General features: G+C 43.0%; 2 protein-coding genes across 4 annotated transcripts in view; one reads left to right on the forward strand and one right to left on the reverse strand.

Moving 5' to 3' along the window:
• Nucleotides 1–230: 230 nt before the first annotated feature.
• LOC110497372 (protein arginine N-methyltransferase 9-like) lies at nucleotides 231–14,821 on the reverse strand. Of its 3 annotated transcripts, none has more exons than XM_036954286.1 (13): nucleotides 14,784–14,821; nucleotides 13,772–13,979; nucleotides 13,038–13,186; nucleotides 12,486–12,722; nucleotides 11,872–12,039; nucleotides 11,266–11,368; nucleotides 10,438–10,547; nucleotides 9,952–10,141; nucleotides 9,478–9,661; nucleotides 6,678–7,425; nucleotides 6,402–6,555; nucleotides 2,715–2,837; nucleotides 231–987 (listed from the first exon to the last, which is right to left on the reverse strand). In XM_036954286.1, exons 1-13 carry the CDS (start codon nucleotides 14,804–14,806, stop codon nucleotides 703–705), a joined length of 2,682 nt encoding a protein of 893 aa, XP_036810181.1. In that variant the 5' UTR covers nucleotides 14,807–14,821; the 3' UTR covers nucleotides 231–702. The 3 variants fall into 3 exon arrangements, with proteins under 3 accessions (XP_036810181.1, XP_021429123.2, XP_036810182.1); XM_021573448.2 differs by lacking the exon at nucleotides 14,784–14,821 and adding an exon at nucleotides 14,378–14,770; XM_036954287.1 differs by lacking the exons at nucleotides 13,038–13,186; nucleotides 13,772–13,979; nucleotides 14,784–14,821 and adding an exon at nucleotides 12,933–12,957.
• A 388-nt stretch (nucleotides 14,822–15,209) lies between these two features.
• Nucleotides 15,210–25,442, forward strand: part of LOC110497374 (rho GTPase-activating protein 10) — a 67,994-nt gene continuing 57,761 nt past the window's right edge. The window contains exon 1 of the mRNA XM_021573450.2: nucleotides 15,210–15,904. Coding sequence (XP_021429125.2) covers nucleotides 15,751–15,904 — 154 coding nt within the window. The 5' untranslated portion in view covers nucleotides 15,210–15,750. The remainder of the gene's footprint in view (nucleotides 15,905–25,442) is intronic.

Consider the following 25,442-nt stretch of genomic DNA (forward strand, 5'->3'; position numbering starts at 1 on the left):
TAGAACGTCTTCCTATCGGGAATGTGTGTCAAGTGTGTGCAGCTATTGCCTTACCTGATGTTTGTCACAAAGCATTAACCTTCAGAGGGAAGTACTACATCAAACGTGTCAGCACCTTTGTCTTTGAGAGTTCAACTCAAGGTTCCAAACATTCACCCTCCAATAAATGAAATGAAATGTGGCTGTCCGTTTTTGCTAGTGTCAATAAGAAATTGACACAATGTTGTTGAGGTGACACCAAGTCTCTTGGTTGTTCATTGTGATTTTCTTTGATTTCTAAATTATTATTTTGGAAATAAAAATGCAAGTGCTGATACAAAACATTTGAATGAAGACTGCAACCATAATCAAGAGACGTCATTCCAAAACAAGATTATGAACACACTGAAGACCAAAACGTCTCAAGATGAGCACATCATAAAACATGTAAATGTCTTTGAAAGTCCTGAGAGAAGGCATATTGAGATGGTCGCTATTGTGGGGTCATTTTAGAGCTGGCACTTCCGGAGAATCCATAGTCCAATCCCTTCCCCTCGACATATATGCAGTTCACACTCACAATATAGAACCCAGAGTGATACCTTGACCTCTCTCCCAGTAAGACTGAGTGGACTTGATGCTCTTGTAGAATCAAAAGCACCACAACTTCCTCCTTTTAAACACTTATGAAGTTGCCTCTTGTACTTTCATATCACCAGACATCTACTTATCACGGACAGTCACTGAGCGGACTCTAACAGAATCCACAGTCCCGGTCTCTCCAGCCTCTTCCTCTATACTGGCTGATATGGAGATGGAGCTCTTCTGCAGGGTGACGGCCAGTCGTACCCAGTCTCCCTCCCTCACTGCCAGGGGCTGGTGCAGCACCACAGCAGCCTGCTTCCAATGGGAGTCCTGGTTGAAGGTGCTCACGCTGATCTCCTCGTTCAGGTGGATCTGGTACCAGAAGGGCACAGCAGTTACCCTGCCTGAGGCACTAGCCTGGACCTGGGAGAAACACACAGTCAGGGCCATAGAAATAGACTATTGTAATCAATAAAGTAGTAATTGTAAACTCAGCAAAAAAAGAAACGTCCTAAATTGTGTTTATTTTCAGCAAAACTTAACGTGTAAATATTTGTATGAACATAAGATCCAACAACTGAGACAAACTGAGCAAGCTCCACAGACATGTGACTAACAGAAATTGAATGTGTCCCTGAACAAAGGGGGGTCAAAAGCAAAAGTAACAGTCATTATCAGGTGTGGCCACCAGCTGCATGAAGTACTGCAGTGCATCTCCTCATGGACTGCACCAGATTTGCCAGTTCATGCTGTGAGATGTTACCCCACTCTTCCACCAAGACACCTGCAAGTTCCTGGACATTTCTGGGGGGAATGGCCCTAGCCCTCACCCTCCGATCCAATAGGTCCCAGACATGCTCAATGGGATTGAGATCTGGGCTCTTCGCTGGCCATGGCAGAACACTGACATTCCTGTCTCGCAGGAAATCACGCACAGAACGAGCAGTACGGCTGGTGGCATTGTCATGCTGGAGGGTCATGTCAGGATGAGCCTGCAGGAAGGGTACCACATGAGGAAGGAGGATGTCTTTCTTGTAACGCACAGCATTGAGATTGCCTGCAATGAGAACAAGCTCAGTCTGATGATGCTGTGACACACCACCCCGGGCAATGACAGACCCTCCACCTCCAAATCGATCCCGCTCCAGAGTACAGGCCTCGGTGTAACGTTCATTCCTTTGACGATAAATGCGAATCCGACCATCACCCCTGGTGAGACAAAACCGCGACTTGTCAGTGAAGAGCACTTTTTGCCAGTCCTGTCTGGTCCAGTGACGGTGGGTTTGTGCCCATAGGCGATGTTGTTGCCGGTCATGTCTGGTGAGGACCTGCCTTACAACAGGCCTACAAGACCTCAGTCCAGCCTTTCTCAGCCTATTGTGGACAGTCTGAGAACTGATGGAGGGATTGTGAGTATCCTGGTGTAACTCGGGCAGTTGTTATTGCCATCCTGTACCTGTCCCGCAGGTGTGATGTTCGGATGTACCGATCCTGTGCAGGTGTTGTGACACGTGGTCTGCCCCTGCGAGGACGATCAGCTGTCCGTCCTGTCTCCCTGTAGTGCTGTCTTAGGCGTCTCACAGTACAGACATTGTAATTTATTTCCCTGGCCACATCTGCAGTCCTCATGCCTCCTTGCAGCATGCCTAAGGCACGTTCACGCAGATGAACAGGGACCCTGGGCATCTTTCTTTTGGTGTTTTTCAGAGTCAGTAGAAAGGCCGCTTTGGTGTCCTAAGTTTTCGTAAATGTGACCTTAATTGCCTACCGTCTGTAAGATGTTAGTGTCTTAACGATCGTTCCACAGGTGCATGTTCATTAATTGTTGATGGTTCATTGAACAAGCATGGGAAACAGTGTGTAAACCCTTTACAATGAAGTTATTCCGATTTTTACGAATTACCTTTGAAAGAAAGGGTCCTGAAAAAGAGACGTTTCTTTTTGTGCTGAGTTTATTTCTATGGTCAGGGTCACAGCTCAGTGGAAGTACTGACACTGCCAAGGGATCTGGCAACTAACTCAGTGTTATCCTCAGTATAATGTGTAAGCAGACAATGGTGCTATTTACCATTTTTTTTTATATGAATGTTTCCGACAATTTCTGATAATGTATCTATAACTAAATGAATCTGTTGGGTTTGGGGCTTTACCATGACGTCTCTGTTGGTATAGTTGGCGTTGGTGTTCATGAGGTCCAGGATAAAGAGTTCTACAGAGTCACTGAGATGTCTACACTGCAGAGTGGACAAGTCCAGAAACACATGGACTGGAACCTAGGAAGGAGAGAGATCATATCGTTACATATTAGATGTCCATTCAGCGGACATCTATACAACCCTACATCTGAGACTAATTCAACCCCTTTAAACAGAATGACAAGGCAGTCCATGTAGTCCCGTTCAGTATTTCCCAAACCTCTCCAGCTCCTTTCACTAGTTGTCAGGCGTTTTTAACAAAATCTCCAACTCTTAGAACTCCTTTAGAGTCGTGTGCATCATGTGACCTGCTGCAAACGCACCACTACACTCTAGAAAGCAGGAGGAGAGTGCTCAACAAGCGACAGAGCAGGAGTGTCACTGTCACAGAGAACAAACTAATGCTGCCGCCTCCTCCTCCTCCCGGTCACAGCTCCCGGTGTCTCCGCCACTCTCCGTTGGATGTCATTGATGTAATGCTTCCTGATGGATCCAGGTAGGGATGTCCTTACGTGAAGCCGTGTGAATGCTTTTCCCCAGAGTGACAACATCTGTTTAAACAAACTGCCGTCCCGCGGGAGCCAACGCCGAAAATTAGAGCGCCAACATGACACCGGAAAAGACAGACAACTTAAATGGAATTCTCAGCTCCCCGTAATACGGCCAGAAAGACGGATAAAAGAAAACATGAGAAGTTTCAACGTAGAAGGTTGCATTGCAAGCAAAATGTTTTTTGTTTTTTTTTTACTTAAAAAAGCACAGTAAAAGGTCAGTTTAAATGCATTGTGCCATTTCAAAATTGGTTCACTTGAGCGCAACTGCAATACGGGAGACCAAGAACCACTAGTTCTGCGAAAGAAACTATAAGAAAACAATGTTTAGCTTTCGCCAGACTATTTGGTGGGGGGGGGGGGTTGGCCTTATATGTCAGCAGCCATCTTGAGTCAAGATGTTACAACCCTCAGGCAACATGTTGCTGTGTCTCAGGAGCCTGTCCTTTGATTCAGAAGAATGATGCAAGGTACAAAGAACATCGAGGCAGCTGTCAATACTATGACTATTGCACCATTGACATGAGAGGGAATACCAGATATGAGAGGAGAGGAGACGAGACATGTTGAGCGAGAAAGGGTTGGGAGTTGTGTCACGTACAATTCATTTCTGAGTTGACCATACTTTTCCCCCTAACCATGCAGTAAATTTACTATACAACTTTGTTAGTTATCAGAGTATACTGCATGCACATTTAGAGCTGAGGAGTGTGACTACAGCCAGGAGGTTTTCCTGACAATGTGACAGGACTCGGTCCTCTGTAGCTCAGATGGTAGAGCATGACGCTTGCCCTCAGAACAGCCTCAATTCGTCGAAGAATGGACTGGCCCATGTCGACTCCAATGCTTCCCACAGTTGTGTGAAGTTGGCTGGATGTCCTTTGGGTGGTGGACCATTCTTGATACACACGGAAACGGTTGAGCGTGAAAAACCCAGCAGCGTTGCAGTTCTTGACACACTCAAACCAGTGCGCCTGGCACCTACTACCATACCCCGTTTAAAGGCACTTCAATCTTTTGTCTTGCCCATTCACCCTCAATGTCACATACACAATCCATGTCTCAAGGCTTAAAAAGCCTTCTCCCCTTCATCTACACTGATTGGATTTAACAAGTGACAGCAATACGGAATCATACCTTTCAACTGGATTCACCTGGTCAGTCTGTCATGGAAAGAGCAGGTGTTGCTATTGTTTTGTACACTGTGTAAAGATAATATATATATATACAGTGCCTTGCGAAAGTATTCGGCCCCCTTGAACTTTGCGACCTTTTGCCACATTTCAGGCTTCAAACATAAAGATATAAAACTGTATTTTTTTTGTGAAGAATCAACAACAAGTGGGACACAATCATGAAGTGGAACGACATTTATTGGATATTTCAAACTTTTTTAACAAATCAAAAACTGAAAAATTGGGCGTGCAAAATTATTCAGCCCCTTTACTTTCAGTGCAGCAAACTCTCTCCAGAAGTTCAGTGAGGATCTCTGAATGATCCAATGTTGACCTAAATGACTAATGATGATAAATACAATCCACCTGTGTGTAATCAAGTCTCCGTATAAATGCACCTGCACTGTGATAGTCTCAGAGGTCCGTTAAAAGCACAGAGAGCATCATGAAGAACAAGGAACACACCAGGCAGGTCCGAGATACTGTTGTGAAGAAGTTTAAAGACAGATTTGGATACAAAAATATTTCCCAAGCTTTAAACATCCCAAGGAGCACCGTGCAAGCGATAATATTGAAATGGAAGGAGTATCAGACCACTGCAAATCTACCAAGACCTGGCCGTCCCTCTAAACTTTCAGCTCATACAAGGAGAAGACTGATCAGAGATGCAGCCAAGAGGCCCATGATCACTCTGGATGAACTGCAGAGATCTACAGCTGAGGTGGGAGACTCTGTCCATAGGACAACAATCAGTCGTATATTGCACAAATCTGGCCTTTATGGAAGAGTGGCAAGAAGAAAGCCATTTCTTAAAGATATCCATAAAAAGTGTTGTTTAAAGTTTGCCACAAACATGGTGGTGGCAGCATCATGGTTTGGGCCTGCTTTTCTTCAGCAGGGACAGGGAAGACGGTTAAAATTGATGGGAAGATGGATGGAGCCAAATACAGGACCATTCTGGAAGAAAACCTGATGGAGTCTGCAAAAGACCTGAGACTGGGACGGAGATTTGTCTTCCAACAAGACAATGATCCAAAACATAAAGCAAAATCTACAATGGAATGGTTCAAAAATAAACATATCCAGGTGTTAGAATGGCCAAGTCAAAGTCCAGACCTGAATCCAATCGAGAATCTGTGGAAAGAACTGAAAACTGCTGTTCACAAATGCTCTCCATCCAACCTCACTGAGCTCGAGCTGTTTTGCAAGGAGGAATGGGAAAACATTTCAGTCTCTCGATGTGCAAAACTGATAGAGACTTACCCCAAGCGACTTACAGCTGTAATCGCAGCAAAAGGTGGCGCTACAAAGTATTAACTTAAGGGGGCTGAATAATTTTGCACGCCCAATTTTTCAGTTTTTGATTTGTTAAAAAAGTTTGAAATATCCAATAAATGTCGTTCCACTTCATGATTGTGTCCCACTTGTTGTTGATTCTTCACAAAAAAATACAGTTTTATATCTTTATGTTTGAAGCCTGAAATGTGGCAAAAGGTCGCAAAGTTCAAGGGGGCCGAATACTTTCGCAAGGCACTGTATATATATATATATACATACACACAGTATATCCAAAACAAAACGGTGTAGTTTGAGGCCTGAATGCTGATTCACTGAAATCTGTGGTATATCAGACTGTATACCAATTTGAAAACATTCATATTTAATGTTAATTACGTTGGTAGCCAGTTTATAATAGCAATAAAGGCTCCTCGGGGGTTTGTGGTATATGGCAAATATACCACAGCTAAGGGCTGTGTCCAGGCAGTCCGTGTTACATCTTGCATAAGAACAGCCCCCCTGGCCTTATTGCTTAACTATATGATTAAAACCTCAGGCCCTAGTGACGACATATGCAAGGCAGGTGGGGAGATGCAGTAAGCATGCAGCGGATCTGGGGAGGTGTGTCAGTAACTCACAGTGAACTGGTTGATGAACGGGGCGATGTTGAAGCCCAGTGTCGGCTCCTGGCCCTGGACAGCACTCTCCAGCAGCAGGGTGTCAGACTCCACCAGCATCCCGTACAACACTATTCTCTCTGGGAAGATCTGACCGCCGTCCTCCAACAGGCACCTGCCATGGATAGACCCCACCATAACAATCAAACTATTGTACAAAAAAAGGGACAGATTCTTCCAAACCCAAGTAGTCTACCAAAGCTATCTTTCCCAGCAGCGCTTGCTCCATCTTCCTACCTGGCTAGGGTGGCTTTCTCCATCAGCTTCTGCCTCACTAAGCCACAGGTCTCCACGCAGTCTAATATAATGGCGCTCCACAGCTTCTCCCTGGAGGGTCTCTGGAGCACTGCCTGCTCGTCCTCCACCTGGTTCAGCCAGAACTCGAGAGCCTCCTCTGGGACACCGTTGGCCATGGCCAGCCTCCTGAGCACCGCCTGGTGCTGGGTCTTCTCTACCGAACTATAGGCCTTCACCTGGCCCTGACTGGCTGCCATGAGGGAGAGAACAGAGAAGCCCTCGGACACGTCCAGCACGTAGAAGGGGTCAGGACCAGGGTCCATAGGGCCACTTGGGGGGTCAGTGAGAGGCATGACCTCTAACCCTTGACCCTTGCTGGGACCCTGGATCGAACGAGCGTCCTTCAGGTTGGTGATGAGTTTAGCCAGTGCCCTGCGGAAACTATCGTGGTAGGGCTGGTTGTTGAGGAGGGCCATTTCAGCACACTCCAGCATGGTGTAGTCTCGAGGTCCACTGCTCTGCTCTGTCCCGAGGCAAGCTAGGGCGCTGCACAGTTCTGCCTCGGCGTTAAGGCTTGGGTTGGGATTGCCGCTCGGGCCTGGGTTGTTTCTAGGTATGTCTGGATCCAGACAGTCGTCTAGACGGAACTCTCGTCCGTCTCTCGCTACGGCAACGCTGCAGAGTCTCAGGTAGGCGTCCCGGCAGGAGATCTCCACGATGAGCTCGTCACCAGGCCTCAGGGGAAAATCTGACGAGACATTTCATTTTATGGTTCATTTGAATAAGGACAGATACAAGCCTATTGACATTGAATAAACAACCATCCAATCTGTTGCACCACCACTTAAATATTTTGCCCATTCACCCTCTGAATGGCACACATACACAATCCATGTCTCAATACTTTAACATGTCTCCTCCCCTTCATCTACACTGATTGAAGTGGATTTGACATCAATAAGGGATCATAGCTTTCACCTGGATTCACCTGGTCAGTCTGTCAGGGAAAGAGCAGGTGTTCCTAATGTTTTATACACTCACTGTATATACATTTGTTTTGATGTGGGTGACCCTTTTCTAAGTCTAATAAATAAAGCACGTAAAATTGCAAATGACGTACAAATTCTTGGCATATCATAAGTAACAAGTTGGTTTCTTTCTTTTTTTATAAGGCCTTGTTGCACACATGACTGTTTATTCATGAGCCACAACAACAAGTAAACAGAACTGGCATGGACCAAGATGCTTTGCCACTGCACAAAAAGAAAGAGGAAGAGAGGGGTAGGAGCAGGGGAGCGAGGGAGGCACACAGACAGAGAGATTCCTGTAGGAATAACATCTGTTTGTGTCATCGCGTCAGCGTGTGGCTTGTCGTTGTCAGGGGGCGTTTGGGGAAAATATATATGTATAGCCTATAAGAGATTCAGGAACACTAAAGAGTGTCACAGGCGATCCCGGTGCACCCGTCTGTCTCGCCACGGCAACAGATGTCGATGATCATCGGGAAAAATAGCAGGGATGGTGTCTGGTGGGTCCCTAGACGCTGCCCCGGTCAATTAGCAACACAGAGCTCGGCAGCTGAATGATGGTGCCTCTCAACGACAACACCACGGTACAACTTCACTTTGCTGTTCTACGTCTGGAAGGAGCACAATAGCCTGACAGGATGAAGGAGTACAGACAAAGGTCAAGCCTATTTGCGTAGAACTCATTCAATCCATTTGAATGTTCACGGTTGTGAAATCCAGCTAGGCAAACCAAAGACAACCAATAACAGCCTCGAGGTTACAGTGTAAGTTGACTTCAGTCATTGCCTACAGTCTTCAATGGAATAGGTTTCTTCTGTATGTAGCCTACTGCCCCCGTTTGACAGAATGGGGAATTGCATTGCAAACATCAGAAGGGGACAAATATTACAGCGGAATATGCAAGAACACCATTTGTATACATTATGTACAGTGTGTAATATATGTGTAATTTATTACTGCGATAGTTGTTCTGAGTGGATGTCAGGAGAATCTGTGTAGAACTTGACCAGTCTCTACAGTGCATTCTGTGCATCTCTACTGTATGATTAGAAGGGCTCTATGTAGAGATGTTTATGCACACTGCTCCCTACGCACTACTCCCTATGCACTGCAACACTACATCATACTCCTACAGAGGAGTAGGGTGCAGGTGTCTAAATATACTACCTCACTGCATGTGTATAGGCACCGAGTGTACAAAACATCATGAACACCTGCTCTTTCCATGAAATAGACCAGGGGTACTCAACTCTTACCCTACGAGGCCCGGAGCCTGCTGGTTTTCTGTACTACCTGATAATTAATTGCACCCGCCTGGTGTCCCAGGTCTAAATCAGTCTGATTAGAGGAGAACAATGATTTTTTTTAAAACCAGCAGTGGAACTGGCTTCAAGGTCCAGAGTTGAGTTTGAGGGACACAGACTGACCAGGTGAATCCAGGTGAAAGCTTTGATCCCTTATTGAGGTCACTTGTTAAATCCACTTCAATCAGTGTAGATGAAGGGGAGGAGGATATTTAAGCCTTGAGACATGGAGTGTGTATGTGCCATTCAGAGGGTGAATGGGCAAGACAAAAGATTTAAGATTTAAGTTCCTTTCAATGGGGTATGGTAGTAGGTGCCAGGAACACCTGGTTGAGTGTGTCAAGAACTTTAGACATCTTACAGAGTCCATGCCCCGACGAATTGAGGCTGTCCTGAGGGCAAAGGGGAAGGTGTTCCTAATGTTTTGTACACTCAGTGTACATACATGTCTTATATAAATTATCCTACTGTGTGGTGTCTGAATGGGGTAAATGGCCTGCTCCCAGCAGGTGTCCTCCTTAGGGCCGGTGGACAGGCTACTCTGCTGGTCCAGGTGGAGCTGGAACCACACGGCCAGGGCGTCCAGCAGACCCTCCCCAGTTACAGGTAGACGCACCCGGCTCACCTCCCTGGAGCACAGACCCTCCAGCTCCTGGGGTACAGTTAGCATAGCATAATACGATCACTGCTCTTGTATTCTTGGAACCTATAGCCAAGTATCACGCTAACTAGCTTGTTCGATTTTGAAAAGCTTGAGCGAGTATGAGGCTTTTGACCTACGAGATATTGTTTTGTTATCATTATACAGAATCTACACACAGCAATGCCACTGTGAGGCTGTAAGTCGTAGCTGTGGATGATAACAGTTCAGTAGATTCCCCATAGAGATGTAATTCTGGTTTATAAGTTATGTACACATAAAGACGCTCTACTGCCGCTGACCTGCACGTTGTTGAAGTCTATGTCCAGGGCATTGAAGGGTTCAGTGAGGGGCGTGTAGCCTCCAGGCAGTCTGCTCAGTCTCTCTGTGGTGTAGGGCTCTGTGGAGTCATCCTCTGAGCTGCAGCTTACTGGGCTGTGGAGCTCTCCGGCTGCAGCCGTGGTCAGGCCTCCCACCTCAGACACACACAGCCTGCAGGCACATGGTTATAAATAGATGACATGAATATTAACACCAGTGTCTGTTCACACACACACACCCTCCAGGGACATAAGGCCTTCAGCTGTTGTTCCATGTCGACAATAAAATATTCCAACAGATGAGGACACGAAAGGTGAATAACACGTTGAACTTGTTGATGTTTGGTCTACTGTTCTAAATGCTGCGGCATTGAAACGTGCTAAATAAATTATACCACTAAATCCATCGTTGAAGAACACTTTGACTGACTTAAGTTAGCCTTTATTAACAACAGAGGGACAGGTCACCTGTGATGGCGGCGGATCTCCAGGCACTGGACAGCCATCCCAAACACAGTGGCTCCGGCAGGGATGACCCGGCCTGCTTGGGAGGGAGGCCTGGATGGGTCCTGGGTGCTCTGCAGTAGCAGGAGCAGAAAGTGAGCCTTCACGTCTTCATACATCAGGCCTCATGCCATTAACTTTGCTATAATAGGATTTTGGTTGGTGTTGCAATTTATAATATATGTTTACTAAATGCACTTGTCTGTATTTATGATTTTCATCTATCCTTTAAAAAAAATTGTTTAACCTCAAATGTAGTATCACATTGAGACCCTAGATGGCACTGTTGGCTTATATTGACTACAGCATTATGATATTGAGGAAGGTGGTTGATTGGTACTGTAGCCTCCTACTGTAACCTCAAATGATTTTGGATTCATCTCTTTGCCAATAAACAAAGGATTTGGCTGGATAAAGGACATTTAATATAAGAGGATTGATGCTCCATAATCATGTTTGACAATTGTGATTGTGACACAAAAATATAGGTAAAGCCTCTTGAAGATGACTTTGCGATCACTTGTGTTGAATTGAGAGACAGACAATCCTGTTAAATGAATGAAAAACATGAACATGACTGGCATCTAAATCCACGGTTGTAATGAAACTGAAAATGTTATGAGAAAGTGTTGGGAAATAAATAATCAATACTAAAACCAAGTCATGTTACTTACTAATCACGGTAATGCTTTCAGACTTGCACTAAAGGGTGGTTTGTATTCACTACAGTGTTGGAACTCAGTATGAACACAAAATGAATCCTCAAAATGGCTGCCTATGCTAGTTAATTACCTGTGGAGGCAAAAGCAGATGATTCCAGGCGTGTATAAGGCTCTCTATAATACCTTCACCAAATAGGCCGGCATCTACAGTCTCGGTGACAACCAGCGATACCCTACCACAGAAAACACATCACACAAACGGTACATACACACATACACATTAGAGGACGACGCATAGGGACAGTTTCCAGGCCACAAACTACATCTTAGTCATTTAGCAGAAGCTCTTATCCAGAGCGACTTACATTAGTGCATTCATCTTAAAGTAAGCTAGGTCAGACAACACATCACAATCGTAGCAAGTACATTTTCCCTCAACAAAGTAGTTATCAGCATAATCCGTTCTAGTAGGAAAAGACAAGTGCATTACTTGTATTTTATTTTGGGAGAGGACATGGAATTTATTCAAGATACTCTTTAAAGAAGTAGGGTTTCAGACGTTTTTGGAAGATGGGCAGCGACTCTGCTGTCTTGACATGGGGTTAAATTAAGTCTTGGACTGATGCCCATGCTCAATGGAGTCTCCATGTCTTTTTAGTCCAGGACTAGGCTTAATCTATGTCCAGGAAACTGGCCCATACAGATGTCAGAGTAAGGTGAAAAGGTGAAAGGTCACCTCTTAGGGATGTCTTTAGGCACTTCCATCTCCAGCGACTTCATATGGAGGATCTTGATGCGTCCATTCATTCCGTTAGCAGTGACCACCTCACAGGCCAGTTCGTACATGGTCTTGGACAGCTCACAGGCGTACACCTCAGCCGCCCCTGCCTTCTTAGCACACATTCTGTCCATAGAGAGACCGGAGAGGAACAAGGATTACAAGCAGTAACAAACTAATAGAAATGGACAGACCACAGCCATGACAGTTAGTGTTTTTAACACAAACATAGTCAATCCCAGAGATGTGTAGATTTCTCTGGGATAAATACTAACCATTAAGATTGTAAAACTTTAACCTAATTCTTCATACAGCATAGCCACTGTAATAAAACAAAAGATGCACTTAAAAGGATAGCTCACCCAAATTACAAAATTACATTGGTTTCCTTACCCTGTAAGGAATGTACAAGGTATGACAGCAATCCATTCTTTGATTTAGTTGTTTTTCTGGCCGTGTCTGGCACTATTTCCAAATGTCCAAAGACCTCTTGCAGGTTAAGGAAAGCAATATGTACTTTTTTCATTTGATGAACTATCCCTTTAACTGTAATAGGCAAAAATAAATCTCACCCGAGGATACCGGTGCCTGTGCCTATATCTAACACAGTGTTGCAGCCTCCCTCAACAGCCTTCTGGATGGCCTGCTGGTACTTGTGGTTCCTCCTGCGATCATTGAGCATCAGGAAGTGCCAGCGCTCCACCAGCCAGTTGGCCACGCGGTAGAAATTCTCCTTGGCCTCAGGGTAGTCCGGCTTCAGCTTCAGCGCCTTGTGGAAATGACCAGCGGCCTCATCCCGGAATCCCATTCTGGAGCGTGCATGGAAGATTGGAATGGAACAATTGTGAGCAATCTAAGAATACTGGGACACATTTACTAGGACACAGCGCTGTCTCGCTAGTTCAATCACTTTACACCACTGCATGCAAACAAACAATTCATTGGCAAGACATGACAGAAAAGATAACTATAGTCTTGACCCGGTATTGAGCACAACCTAAATTACAATATTACCCCACCATAACTCTGACTAGTAAAGTCAACCTAGTAAGCCTGACTAGTCAATTCTTTCCAGTTCCCAAACCTACAGACAAGACACAGTCAGACTGTTGAGTGAGGGCTACCTGAACAGGTGTTCGCCCATGCTGTTGATGATGACCTCATCAGAAGGGAAGAGCTCCAGAGCCTGTTCATAGCAGTCAAACAGGTCCTGGATGCGCCCCAGAGAGTCGAGCTCATCTGCCCATTTGAACAGAGTGAACCTAAAGGACTCCTGAAAACACACATTATAAAAACGTTATTGGTGATGTATTGGACTAATCTACAAATGACCTCACTTGTCTTTTCCTTCAGTGGTAAAGATTCATATTATAACGTGCAGAGAGAATACACACTTCAACTTCAAAACAAAAGATAGCCTAGCGGTTAGAGCATTGGGCCAGTAACCGAAGAGTCATTGGTTTGAATACCCGAGCCAACAAGGTTGAGCAAGGCATTTAACCCTAATTTGCTAAAGGGGCACCATACTACTATGGCTGACCCTGTAAAATAACACATTTCACAGCACCTATCTGGTGTATGTGAAAACAAATACAAATCTAATAAAAAAATTCTGAAAGTTCAATGGGAATGTCAATTGTCAGACAGGCTGAATGGTATAAAATAGCAGGGCTCTCCAACCCTGTTCCTGGAGAGATACAGTCCTATAGGTTTTCGCTCCAACCCTAATCTAGCGCACCTGATTCTAATAATTAGCTGATTGATAAATTAAATTAGGTTAGTTACAACCTACAGGAGGGTAGCACTCCAGGAACAGGGTTGGAGAGCCCTGGCCTACAGGCTTTCCTTTGCTACCCACACTGGCAAAGTCCTTCAGCACAGGAGCCAGGTTGAGGACGAGAAGGTAGTGGACAAAGGCGGTCCCATAGTCTTGGTTGAACAGACACTGCTGGGCACTCTCCAGTGACCTGGACACCAGCTCATTCCTGGCAGGGTCCTCCCTGGGCACCCGACGGTTCCGTCTGCCCCGCTTAGGCCTGGTGCTGGTGTTGGGCATTCCGATCACACTGATGAGTTAGGAGACCACATATGTTAGGAACACACAGAAACAAACGCATAGCCACACAACATTCATCACACTGATGAGCAGTTTAGTTTAGGTGTTGTTGCTGTGGTTGTAAAAGTGTGCAGCAGATATTTTGGTTGTAACCACAATACACGAGCTAGCAAGCTAACGTTATCATACAAGTCTAAACTATCGTTGCAAAATGCCACATACTAGCCACATCAAATGATACAAGAGTGTAGCTAACTAGCAGTATTGTGTTCATCATGCACTATCACTAGCTAACTACTAGGTATTATTTTCAAAACGAGTCGCTAACTTAGCTACTACTGTATGTTAACTAGCTAAATATAGCCAGCAGACTGTAAAACTTCATTTTCAGAGATGTTGATGACTTACTATATATGTATCACACAATCTAGCATTTAAATACAACAGTAACGTTATAAACGATCACATTAACAGTATAAAATGTAGCGATAGCAGCATCTGATAGCGCCGTTAGCTGAAGACCACTGACAGTGAAGTATAATAAGAGTTCCTAAACCCAGAGACGCAACATCGCCAGACTTCCGGGAACGATTGTGAAGCAGACCAACAGAACAGGCCGCGGTTTTGGTTTAGATAAATCAATAAGATAAGTGAAAAAATATTCCTTAGCTGTTAATCTTCTCGAAATCTAAAGGCACAGCCTAGATTGGAGACCATGTCTCAAGTAGTTGAACTTCTTTGCTCTAATCTCGTGAATGTGACAAACTGACACGTCTGCATTTTTGTCAAAAACAACTTCATATCGAAGGAGTACCTTTGATTTGATTGCCTGAACATGCGCAGTTTGGCGCAAAACGACCGTTATACCCGATGACGCGTTCTACTCATGAGTTTAGCTGGCCTACAAAGCGTGATTGGGGATTTCTATTGGTGTGGCAGTTTCTGCCTATCTTTATACTGTAGTGTCTTAGGTGTAATAAGAACTACGGCACATGTCCGCTGAGTAAATAAGTACGGGTGGGAACAAAGATATATTTCATGATTCCATTGTGTAAAGTTGTGGATGTTCTGAGTGAAGAAAATCAAGTTAGAGCGTCTGAAATATTATAATAAAAAACGGACACCAGCTAGATGTATTATAAGTATGTATTTTGTAGAAAATGTAAATATTTTACATTGTTGGCAAATGTATGAATTTATCAGAAGGTGGGTGGAAGCCAATAAACGCCCTATCCCGGGTCTGGGGAGGAGGTCTTGAGCTCAACGCCTACTTGTCAAATAGGAGTTTCTCCTTTCGACTGTCAATTGAATGTATATTGGACGACGTGGACTACAACTTGGATTGACACAAGAGTATACTGAGTTTTCCCCGAACTAAATAATGGTTTGCTGTTACTCTTGAACAAGCTCTAACAAAATAGTTGCTAATTTAGGAATGCCATGCTCCTTTTCAACTACTAGTAACATGCTAGCCAAGTTACTTCGTGAATTAGCTGTTGTTAGAAACTAGTAGTTAGCAAGTCAGACAACACGTTATGATTTGGGAAGACTAGCTAGCAAAAACGTAGCTAACGTTTGCTAGCTAACGAGTTAGAGGACAGCTCAAGCTAGTTGCTCACCCTAAAAAAACGATTTTAGTTGGTTAAAGTTTTTTTTTTTTTCGCTTGACACCAAGCAACTTGTTGGTGGTGGTTAACTAGTTAGCGCGTGGTTTTTATAAAGCAGTTTTACAGCCTCTTATGCTAGCTCGTTGACCTAGCCAACTAGCTAACGTTAAAGACATGGGATTACACCCGTTGGAGTTTAGCGAATGCTACCTGGATAGTCCCGTTTTCAGGGAGAAAATAAAGGCACACGAGGCAGAGTTGGACAAAACCAACAGATTTATCAAAGAACTCTACAAGGATGGAAAGAATCTCATCAATGCCACAAAACGTGAGTTTTTATGCAGTTGAGTTTATTGCCCTGGAATGGTTATATTCAGTTGCTGACTGTGGCTTGTTGACAGGTCTCTCCCTATGCAGTTTCAAGTTTGCCTCTTGGACTGTGCAAGCTATATGGTTAATATTATAACTTTATGGCTGACTCTTTGCTTGCAACCAGCTGTATCCAATCGCCCTAAACTTTTGTTTGTAGCTACCAAAAGTTTGTTTCTCTAAACAGCTGTGTTCAACATTTTGTACATGGACCCATAGTCAGTTCTGGAAACAATACCTTCATTTTTCAATAAACTGGAACACATTGCTGACAGGTGATGTCTGTTGACAACCCAATTTGTTGTGCATGAACTTGCAAAATCCCCAGATGTTAACATTCACCCATTGTCTAGAGGCCAGAACATGATTCATGTGGAATATTTTGCAAAAATGAAAAGGGTTTTCCTTGAAGATAGGGGTTTCCTCTAAATTCTATCCAAATTACTAATGGGTGTGTTACAAGGTTGAAACACAAGTCGCAATCATCATGGATTTATTTGTGAGCACACCTTCACCTGGACAAATATCATAATCTCCATGCACTCTTGCCCAGTGGGTTGGGTCTTTCAGGTTTCTTGTGAACTCTGGTATTATCAAGTGTTATTTGTCACATCCACCGAATAAAACCGGGGTAGACCTTACCGTAAAATTAACCAATAATGCAGTTCAATAAATATAGTTGAAACATTTATAAAATAAACTAACACATTAAAATAACGAGGCTATATACAAGGGGTACCTGTACAGAGTCAACGTGCAGGTGTACAGGTTGAGGCAATCCGTTACCTGTTCATTGCTGGAACAAAGCCCTGAAGACACCACTGATATCTGTCAGGCAAACCGGTTAACTTAATTTAGTCACTGATGTTAGCTGATTTAACTATATTGCTTTAGTGCAACTGTTGCAGTGCTGTAGGAGGGTACAGCTTTTAGCCCACTGCAAGCCTCTGAGGTTTTCTTGTCATTAATAAGTCAAGGATTTCTAGCAAGGCATGCCTAATGCGTTTTTCATTACACTCAACACGGGTGTACTTTCGTCTCTCCTTTTCTAGGTGTAAAGAGATTGCATGTTCCATTTGGAAAAGCCAGTGAAGAAACAGAATATTTCTAAAAATAAAGAGTAACGTGACTTTCGCAGACGCCTCTCTGTTTTGCAGGCCATTTTGGGAGTTATCAGGGACCAACATGTGCAGCGGAACTCTCTGGGGCAGCCTCGGACAAACTGTTTGGAATAGAACCACCTCTGTTATTCACATTGCATGTGAGCTTCAATACAATGCAGAGTAGTGTAGCTGTAGGTAGCCCACACAATTAGTTGTTCAGGCCAGGAGAGATTGCTTGCTTGCTTTGACAATTGATTGTCCCTTCCTAGTACAACTGGTACTCTACTGGTCTCATTAGAAGCCAGCGATGAGCTTGTTAAGAGTTTATCGGTTCACTACAATTGGTGATGCAGCCCAGAATAGCTCAGGTTAACCTTCAGTGCAGCGCACTAAAAAGTGTTTCCGAGGTTAATTTGCAGTAGGCCACACTCCCACTGTAAGAAAATAAACATTGACTTGTCTGTTTAGGCAGTAGGGATGCCATCTGAGAGCCCTGCTGCTGTACTTCATAACTGTAACAATAGCATATATTTGATGTACCCTAGGTCTATTGTTACTCCAAAGAATTGAAGGTTCTAGAATGGAAAGGTGAGCTTATTTCATAATGCAGGCAGCACACACACTCTGCCTCCACAGACCATCACCCTGGTAGGCTGGCTCTCTGTAGGGGGCTCAGTGGATGTATTTGTGGCAGGCATTGTGTTGAAGTGGGCCTATCTTTTGCTGGTAACATTGGGCTCAAATCTTTTGTTTCTGCTTTCCCAGTTTTCGCTCTAAAATAACACTGAAGTAAATATAAATTTTTATTGGGAAAAATAATTGGATGTTGTAAGTCTTCAACAATGCTTAAACCACACCAAGAGACTACTTTTGAGATCTGTGTAAAATATAAGAAATGTATTATTTTTGGTGAAGTTACCTTGTATTGCAGGTGAGCACCAGCCAGAGAATGTTTTTGGTTATCAATGTTTCTGTAGCCCTTGTGTTATTTCAGAATTTGCTAAACAAATGTCCACTGGATTGATGCAAATAATCATATAATTCTGCCAGAAAGGCATTGGCTACGTTTTGGTTAACATTTCATTGAAAAGGTTTTTGAGAGTCTTTCCATCTCTACCAGAAGACAATCATTAGCCTCATTCCCAACGGCTACACGGTGTACTGTAGGCATACGCGTGCAAAATACAAATCACTGATTCAGTTTGTTCATGACTTATGATTAACTAGGGAAAATTAATGTTCAAAACATTTAGTTGATTTCCTACTAAGTTCAATACATTTTTCAATTGTTAATCTGTTTTAAATGTCAGGTTTCTGTGATTCTAAGTAGGCCTCTAGTAACATACCTTCTTTGGAAGACATTTGTTGAGACCAAAGACCACAAGCAGAGCAGATTTAATATCCTACTTGAAAGGGGGATACCTAGTCAGTTGTACATCTGAATGCCTTCAACTGAAATGTCTTCCGCTTTTAACCCAACCTCTGAACCAGAGGGGTGCGGGGGGCTGCCTTAATCGACATCCACATCTTCAGCGCGTGACAACCCCTTTAGAATGTCAAATCAGGGAATAGGCTACGGTGTTTTATTTCATGGAAATGAACAGAAATAGGCTAGGTTATTTGTGTTGTAGATGTCTACCAAATAATTCTGACATTACTCAACTGCCAGGAGCCAGAACAAAATGGCAGCAGGTAGCCTAGAGGTTAAGGGGGTTTGGCCAGTAACCAAAAGGTTGCTGGCTTGAATCCCTGAGCTGACTAGGTGAAAACATCTGTAGATGTCCCGTTTAGCAAAGGCGCTTAACCCTAATTGCTCTTATAATTCAACCGGGATAAGGGCGTCTGCTAAATGACAAACAATTTAAAAATAAAAAAAACTGTTGGCTGTGCATCAACTTAGGCTAGGCCTACAAGTCAATGTCCTAATGTGTTTACTGTATATGGCTGCTCTACACTTTAGCCTAGTTAGCTAGCTAGACATGTGATGTGGGTTGAACAGAGGGTCAAGATCATCTTTGTCTGAGATCAAGAACAGCGTTTATTTTAGGTAGCAGTGTGTACCTGGTTTTATGTCCTTATTAAGCGATAAATAAGATGGGCTCGGAGTCTGTGCCCGCGTAAAGTGGCATGTGGTGTCTTCACTAGTCTCTTACACCTCTAAGCTGCTCCAGTGTATACAGTGTCAGCTTTGTGCACTCACTCACTTCTCTGCGTGAAGTCAGTCATGAGCCAACGCCAAGTTCTCATTACATTGACTTAGAATGACTGTTTTAAGACAGCAGAGCATCGACTGACAGCTGCTAGGTCTTGTGAGACAGACTGCACTGAATAGACGGGTTGGCTGTTTAGCAGCAACAATCGATGCGTGCGCAGCTACGGGGCAAAACAGATGGTGTTGGCTTAGATTGTTAACATGTAAACTATATTTCGTCTTCAATGTTTATTAAAAACAGAAGTGCTCCTTGAGCAAATTTATTTTTCTCGAATACATTGCAGTTGGTTAGCTAGCTAGCATTTTGTTGCCTTGTTAGCATTGCCATGAAATGTGTCAAATCGTCAAGAATAGACATGACTAGCTGAAATGAATCACTTACGATTCACCACATGGCAGTTTCTTGTCATTGTTGGTAGCTATCTGGCCATCCAGAATCTCAACAACTCAAACTTCTGCCCCATTGAAGCGTGTGCATTGTTTTTGTGACGTTGTCAGCTAACCCATCTATAGTCCCTGACTAGCTATGTTTCCATAGACTTTTCGTTTGTTGATGACATTTAGGAAGTTTGCATAGAAAATAGATGTGACAATTGCCTGCTAGGGTGTGATTCCATTTAACTATCTTGTCTATTGATTAAAAACAGCTGGATGTAATGACTTCACACCTTTAAAAAAAAAAAAAATCAATAGAATTTGCAGTGGTTGAAGTGTTTCCATTACACATTTAGGCAAATTGCGCATTAAGTTCTCATATCTGTTTTTTTTTGTTTAAAAAAAAAAAAAAATGGAAATGTATTTTGTCGACTACCATGATCAATGGAAACCTGCCTACAGTCTGAGATCAGAGTAAAATGTCTCAGCAATTGGCTGTACTTGTTTATCTATCTGCCTTTAGCGTCTTTGCTTTTGTGGATGACAAAAGGGGCTTTTTTAATTTTTTTATTTCACCTTTATTTAACCAGGTAGGCTAGTTGAGAACAAGTTCTCTTACAACTGCGACCTGGCCAAGATAAAGCATAGCAGTGTGAACAGACAACAACACAGGGTTACACATGGAGTAAACAATTAACAAGTCAATAACACAGTAGAAGAAGAGTCTATATACATTGTGTGCAAAAGGCATGAGGAGGTAGGCGCATAATTACAATTTAGCAGATTAACACTGGAGTGATAAATGATCAGATGGTCATGTACAGGTAGAGATATTGGTGTGCAAAAGAGCAGAAAAGTAAATAAATAAACGGTATGGGGATGAGGTAGGTAAAATTGGGTGGGCTATTTACCGATGGACTATGTACAGCTGCAGCGATCGGTTAGCTGCTCAGATAGCAGATGTTTGAAGTTGGTGAGGGAGCTAAAAGTCTCCAACTTCAGCGATTTTTGCAATTCGTTCCAGTCACAGGCAGCAGAGAACTGGAACGAAAGGCGGCCAAATGAGGTGTTGGCTTTAGGGATGATCAGTGAGATACACCTGCTGGAGCGCGTGCTACAGGTGGGTGTTGCCATCGTGACCAGTGAACTGAGATAAGGCGGAGCTTTACCTAGCATGAACTTGTAGATGACCTGGAGCCAGTGGGTATGGAGACGAATATGTAGCGAGGGCCAGCCAACTAGAGCATACAGGTCACAGTGGTGGGTGGTATAAGGTGCTTTAGTAACAAAACGGATGGCACTGTCATAAACTGCATCCAGTTTGCTGAGTAGAGTATTGGAAGCTATTTTGTAGATGACATCGCCGAAGTCGAGGATCGGTAGGATAGTCAGTTTTACTAGGGTAAGTTTGGCGGCGTGAGTGAAGGAGGCTTTGTTGCGGAATAGAAAGCTGACTCTAGATTTGATTTTAGATTGGAGGTGTTTGATATGAGTCTGGAAGGAGAGTTTACAGTCTAGCCAGACACCTAGGTACTTATAGATGCTTGGCTGGGATTCAGTGAGATTGTAATTTATCACCATTGAAATCAGACCATGTTGTTGACCGGAGGAATTGACTCGCGCTCTCTAATATGGCATATAATCCTCATGGCATGTGGGCCTCCCATCAGCTTCATGGCAACATTAAAAGCTATTTTGTCAAAGGGCAGATTCAGCATTACGCTAATATTTAGTAAACATCCAGAGATTTGGTGTCACTGCCTGTATACATATCATGTGTTGAGTGATGAACTGTAGCCTGGTCCCAGGAGTTGGCTATACAGCACAAACTGATCTGAAACCAGGCTAGATGAAGGCTAAAGTTTGAATACGGTAGGGACTAGGGATGAGTTATGTTGCACTCTCTCTTGGGCCAGTCGCTGCTGTAGGATCTTCAAGTGGAATTCCCTGGGTCTTGCTCAAGTTCCAAAATCCCAAGTTACTCTGGTCCAGCTTTGGCCCTGGGCCACCCTTTTCAGTCCTACGCCTGAGGGGATGTCCCGCAACGGAAAGTCTTAGATTTTGGGGGGGAAGGAAACGTGCAAACAGGGCCTTTGGCCAGGGAGCTAGCCTGTGACATGGAAGTGCCCACTAGAGGAGGGACAGGCCAGAGGATGTGCTCCTGTTTCAAGAGTGGTTTCCTCCATAGGAAGTCTGCCCGCTCCGTACCCCCTGTTACCCAACCCCAACTCAACATGTCAGTCACTTAAAAAAAAAAAAACTTCATTATGTTAGGGTTTAGTCTCTCTCATTAGTGAGACTGTCTGCTTTTCAAAGAACATCCTGAAATTTTCATGGGAGCTTTGTCTTGTGAGGAGTATTACCCACTAAAACTCAGTCTTGATTTCTGATAATGTTATCTTCTATTAGGGTTGGGTGATATATCTAATGTTTTAGCACAATGTTCCAAATGCCTGTATGGCAAGAATAAAGGTTTTGTTTTCATTTTTATGGGGGGTTTTCTTTTTGGTTTCGGCTCCTTCACTGATGTGTAGTGTACACCTTTCCACTCACACACAGACACCAAGCCCCTCCCCTGCCACACAATAACAACAATCAGTTTCAACTCTCTATTTGCATTTCAGATTTGGTCCAACATAATCAGTCACATGGAAACCGAAACACATCCAGATGTTATTTTACTGTAATAGAGGAGAACTTAACCTTTAACAATGCCCTTTTTATTAGAGGTCGACCAATTATGATTTTTCAACGCTGATACCGATTTATTGGAGGACCAAAAAAAACAGATACCGATTTAATCGGACTTTAAAAAAAATAATTGTAATGACAATTACAATACTTCAATTTGGTTTAAATAATGCAAAAACAAAGTGTTGGAGAAGAAAGTAAAAGTGCAATATGTGCTATGTAAGAAAGCTAAAGTTTCAGTTCCTTGCTCCGAACATTAGAACATATGAAAGCTTGTGGTTCCTTTTAACATGGGTCTTCAATATTCCCAGCTAAGAAGTTTTAGGTTGTTATTATGACTATTTCTCTCTATACCATTTGAATTTCATATACCTTTTGACTATTGGATGTTCTTATAGGCACTTTAGTATTGCCAGTGTAACAGTATAGATTCCATCCAGAGGGATGCCGCTACCTGGGCTCGAACCAGGAACACATCGACAAGAGCCACCCTCGAAGCAGCGTTACCCATGCAGAGTAAGGGAACGACTACTCCAAGTCTCAGTGGTTGACGTTTGAAACGCTATTAGCGCGCACCCTACTAACTAGCTAGCCATTTCACATCGGTTACACCAGCCTAATCTCGGGAGTTGATAGGCTTGAAGTCATAAACAGCGCAATGCTTGAAGCATTGCAAAGAGCTGCTGGCTGAATGCACGAAAGTGCTGTTGTAATGAATGCTTACGAGCCTGCTGGTGCCTACCATCGCTCAGTCGGACTGCTCTATCAAATCATAGACTTATAACATAATAAACACAGAAACACGAGCCTTAGGTCATTAATATGGTCGAATCCGGAAACTTATCTCGAAAACAAGACGTTGATTCTTTCAGTGATGGCATCCATAAGTCTAAATATTGCTGTTACATTGTAGAACCTTCAATGTTATGTCATAATTACATAAAATTCTGGCAAATTAGGCAGGCCAAACTGTTGCATGCATATACCCTGACTCTGCGTGCAATGAACGCAGGAGAAGTGACACAATTTCACTTGGTTCATATTGCCTGCTAACCTGGATTTCTTTTAGCTAAATATGCAGGTTTAAAAATATATACTTCTGTGTATTGATTTTAAGAAAGGCATTGGTGTTTATGGTTAAGTACACGGTTGCGCAATGACAGTCCTATTTCGCGACGGCGCACTGCATCGATTTATATGCAACGCAGGACACTCTAGATAAACTAGTAATATCATCAACCATGTGTAGTTATAACTAGTGATTATGATTTAAGTTTAATGCTAGCTAGCAACTTACCTTGGCTTCTTACTGCTTTTGCGTAACAGGCGGGCTCCTCGTGAGGCAGGTGGTTAGAGCGTTGGACTAGTTAACCGTAAGGTTGCAAGATTGAATCCCTGAGCTGACGAGGTAAAAATCTGTCGTTCTGCCCCTGAACAAGGCAGTTAACCCACTGTTCCTAGGCCGTCATTGAAAATGAGTATGTGTTCTTAACTGACTTGCCTAGTTAAATAAAGGTGTGTAAAAAAAATACAGATTTCCGATTGTTATGAAAACTTGAAATCGGCCCTAATTAATCGGTCGTCGTCCTCTTTTATTTTTTTATGTCTCAACTCAAATGTCTAACAGAGCAGACACTACTAAAACGGGCTTGTCAATGAACATGATTTTGAAAATAATCCTCAGTTTGATGCACTCAGCATTGCGGTACCGCTAGCAGCATTTTAGACGGATTTATGTGTTCTAGATGTGCAATGAGCATAGAAAGACACATTGTATAAGGCATTGGCAACTGGTTCTCATTCAGAGAAATGAGCATCTTCTTATCCAGGTAGGCCACTTGATCTAAACAAAGTGAACAGGCTATTTTAGGAGGGCATGTTCATAACAGTTCAACTGTTATACCTTGTGAGCAAGAAAATAGATCCAAGTTGGCAAGACTTTAAATATAAAGATTAGCTGGCTACTCACTAACACAGGGGTAGGCAACCCTAGTCCTGGAGTGCTGCAGGCACTTCATGTTTTTGATTTAACTAACCTGGAAAACCAGGTGTGTTGAATTTAGACTGTCACTGAACTGATCAATTTGGTAAGGTGGTGTGAAGTACTTAAGTAAAAATTATTTGAAGTACTAAAGTTGTTTTTGGGGGTATTTTATATTTGAGACTACATTCCTAAAGAAAATGATGCACTTTTTACACCAAACATTGTAGTTATAATTTGAAGTACTAGTACTAGTTACAATTTGAATGCTTAGCAGGACAGGGAAAATGGTCAAATTAACACACGTATCAAGAGAATGTCTGGTCATCCCTACTTGCTCTAATCTGGTGGACTCATTTAAACAATTTACAAAGGAAGCATTTATGTTGGAGTGTGCACCTGGCTGTAAAAAAAAAAAGAAGTTATAAAGGAAATTGTGCATGAAAAGCTATACATTTGATGTATAGCTTTTACTTTGTACTTTATCTCAAGTATGACAATTGAGTACTTTTCCACCTCTGGTCAGGTGTGGTGCCTAGTTGGAACAAGTACCTGTGGCACTCCAGGAACAGGGTTGCCTACCCCTGCACTAGCAAGTGGGCGTATGTTTGAGATGTTCATTTTCTATAATGGCTGCTACCAGAAGTTGTGCATTGTTACTAAATTTGCCAGAACCAAGGGCATTTTTTATAGATAAACTTGAAAACCAGATCAGTGATTATTGCAAAAAGCACTAAACTATTTTTTAAATAAAATGTAATTATTAGTGGGTTTTAGGGTTGAAGGCTTATATTTACCCTAGGTATAATTTAACAAATCCTCAATGCATAGATTATCCCAGGCTGTTTGAAATGCAGTGCATTGAGCATAAATTGTGCAACAAAGCTTATTTAGAGAACATTAAAAAATATATCTATTGTGACTCACCCATAACTTTGGAAAATATCAAGATACACACTGAGTGTTTCTTTACCATGACCGACTGACCAGGTGAACTATGATCCTTTTTGGGATATATATGATCCCTTATTGATGTCACTTGTTAAATCCACATCATTCGGTGTAAATGAACGGGAGGAGACCTGTTTTAAAAAATATTTAAGCCTTGAGACATGGCTTGTGTATGTGTGCCATT

The sequence above is a fragment of the Oncorhynchus mykiss genome, chromosome 19 (assembly GCF_013265735.2).
Source record: "Oncorhynchus mykiss isolate Arlee chromosome 19, USDA_OmykA_1.1, whole genome shotgun sequence".
Lineage (NCBI taxonomy): Eukaryota > Metazoa > Chordata > Actinopteri > Salmoniformes > Salmonidae > Oncorhynchus > Oncorhynchus mykiss.

Excerpts from the sequence above, each read along its gene's own strand:
- LOC110497372 (XM_021573448.2), bottom strand. The coding sequence starts at position 14,403 with ATGCTAGATTGTGTGATACATATATA. Across the intron at positions 10,142-10,437 it reads GAGATCCGCCGCCATCACAG|GCTGTGTGTGTCTGAGGTGG; the intron begins GTGACCTGTCCC and ends ATGTGCCTGCAG. Across the intron at positions 9,662-9,951 it reads TAGACTTCAACAACGTGCAG|GAGCTGGAGGGTCTGTGCTC; the intron begins GTCAGCGGCAGT and ends ACTGTACCCCAG.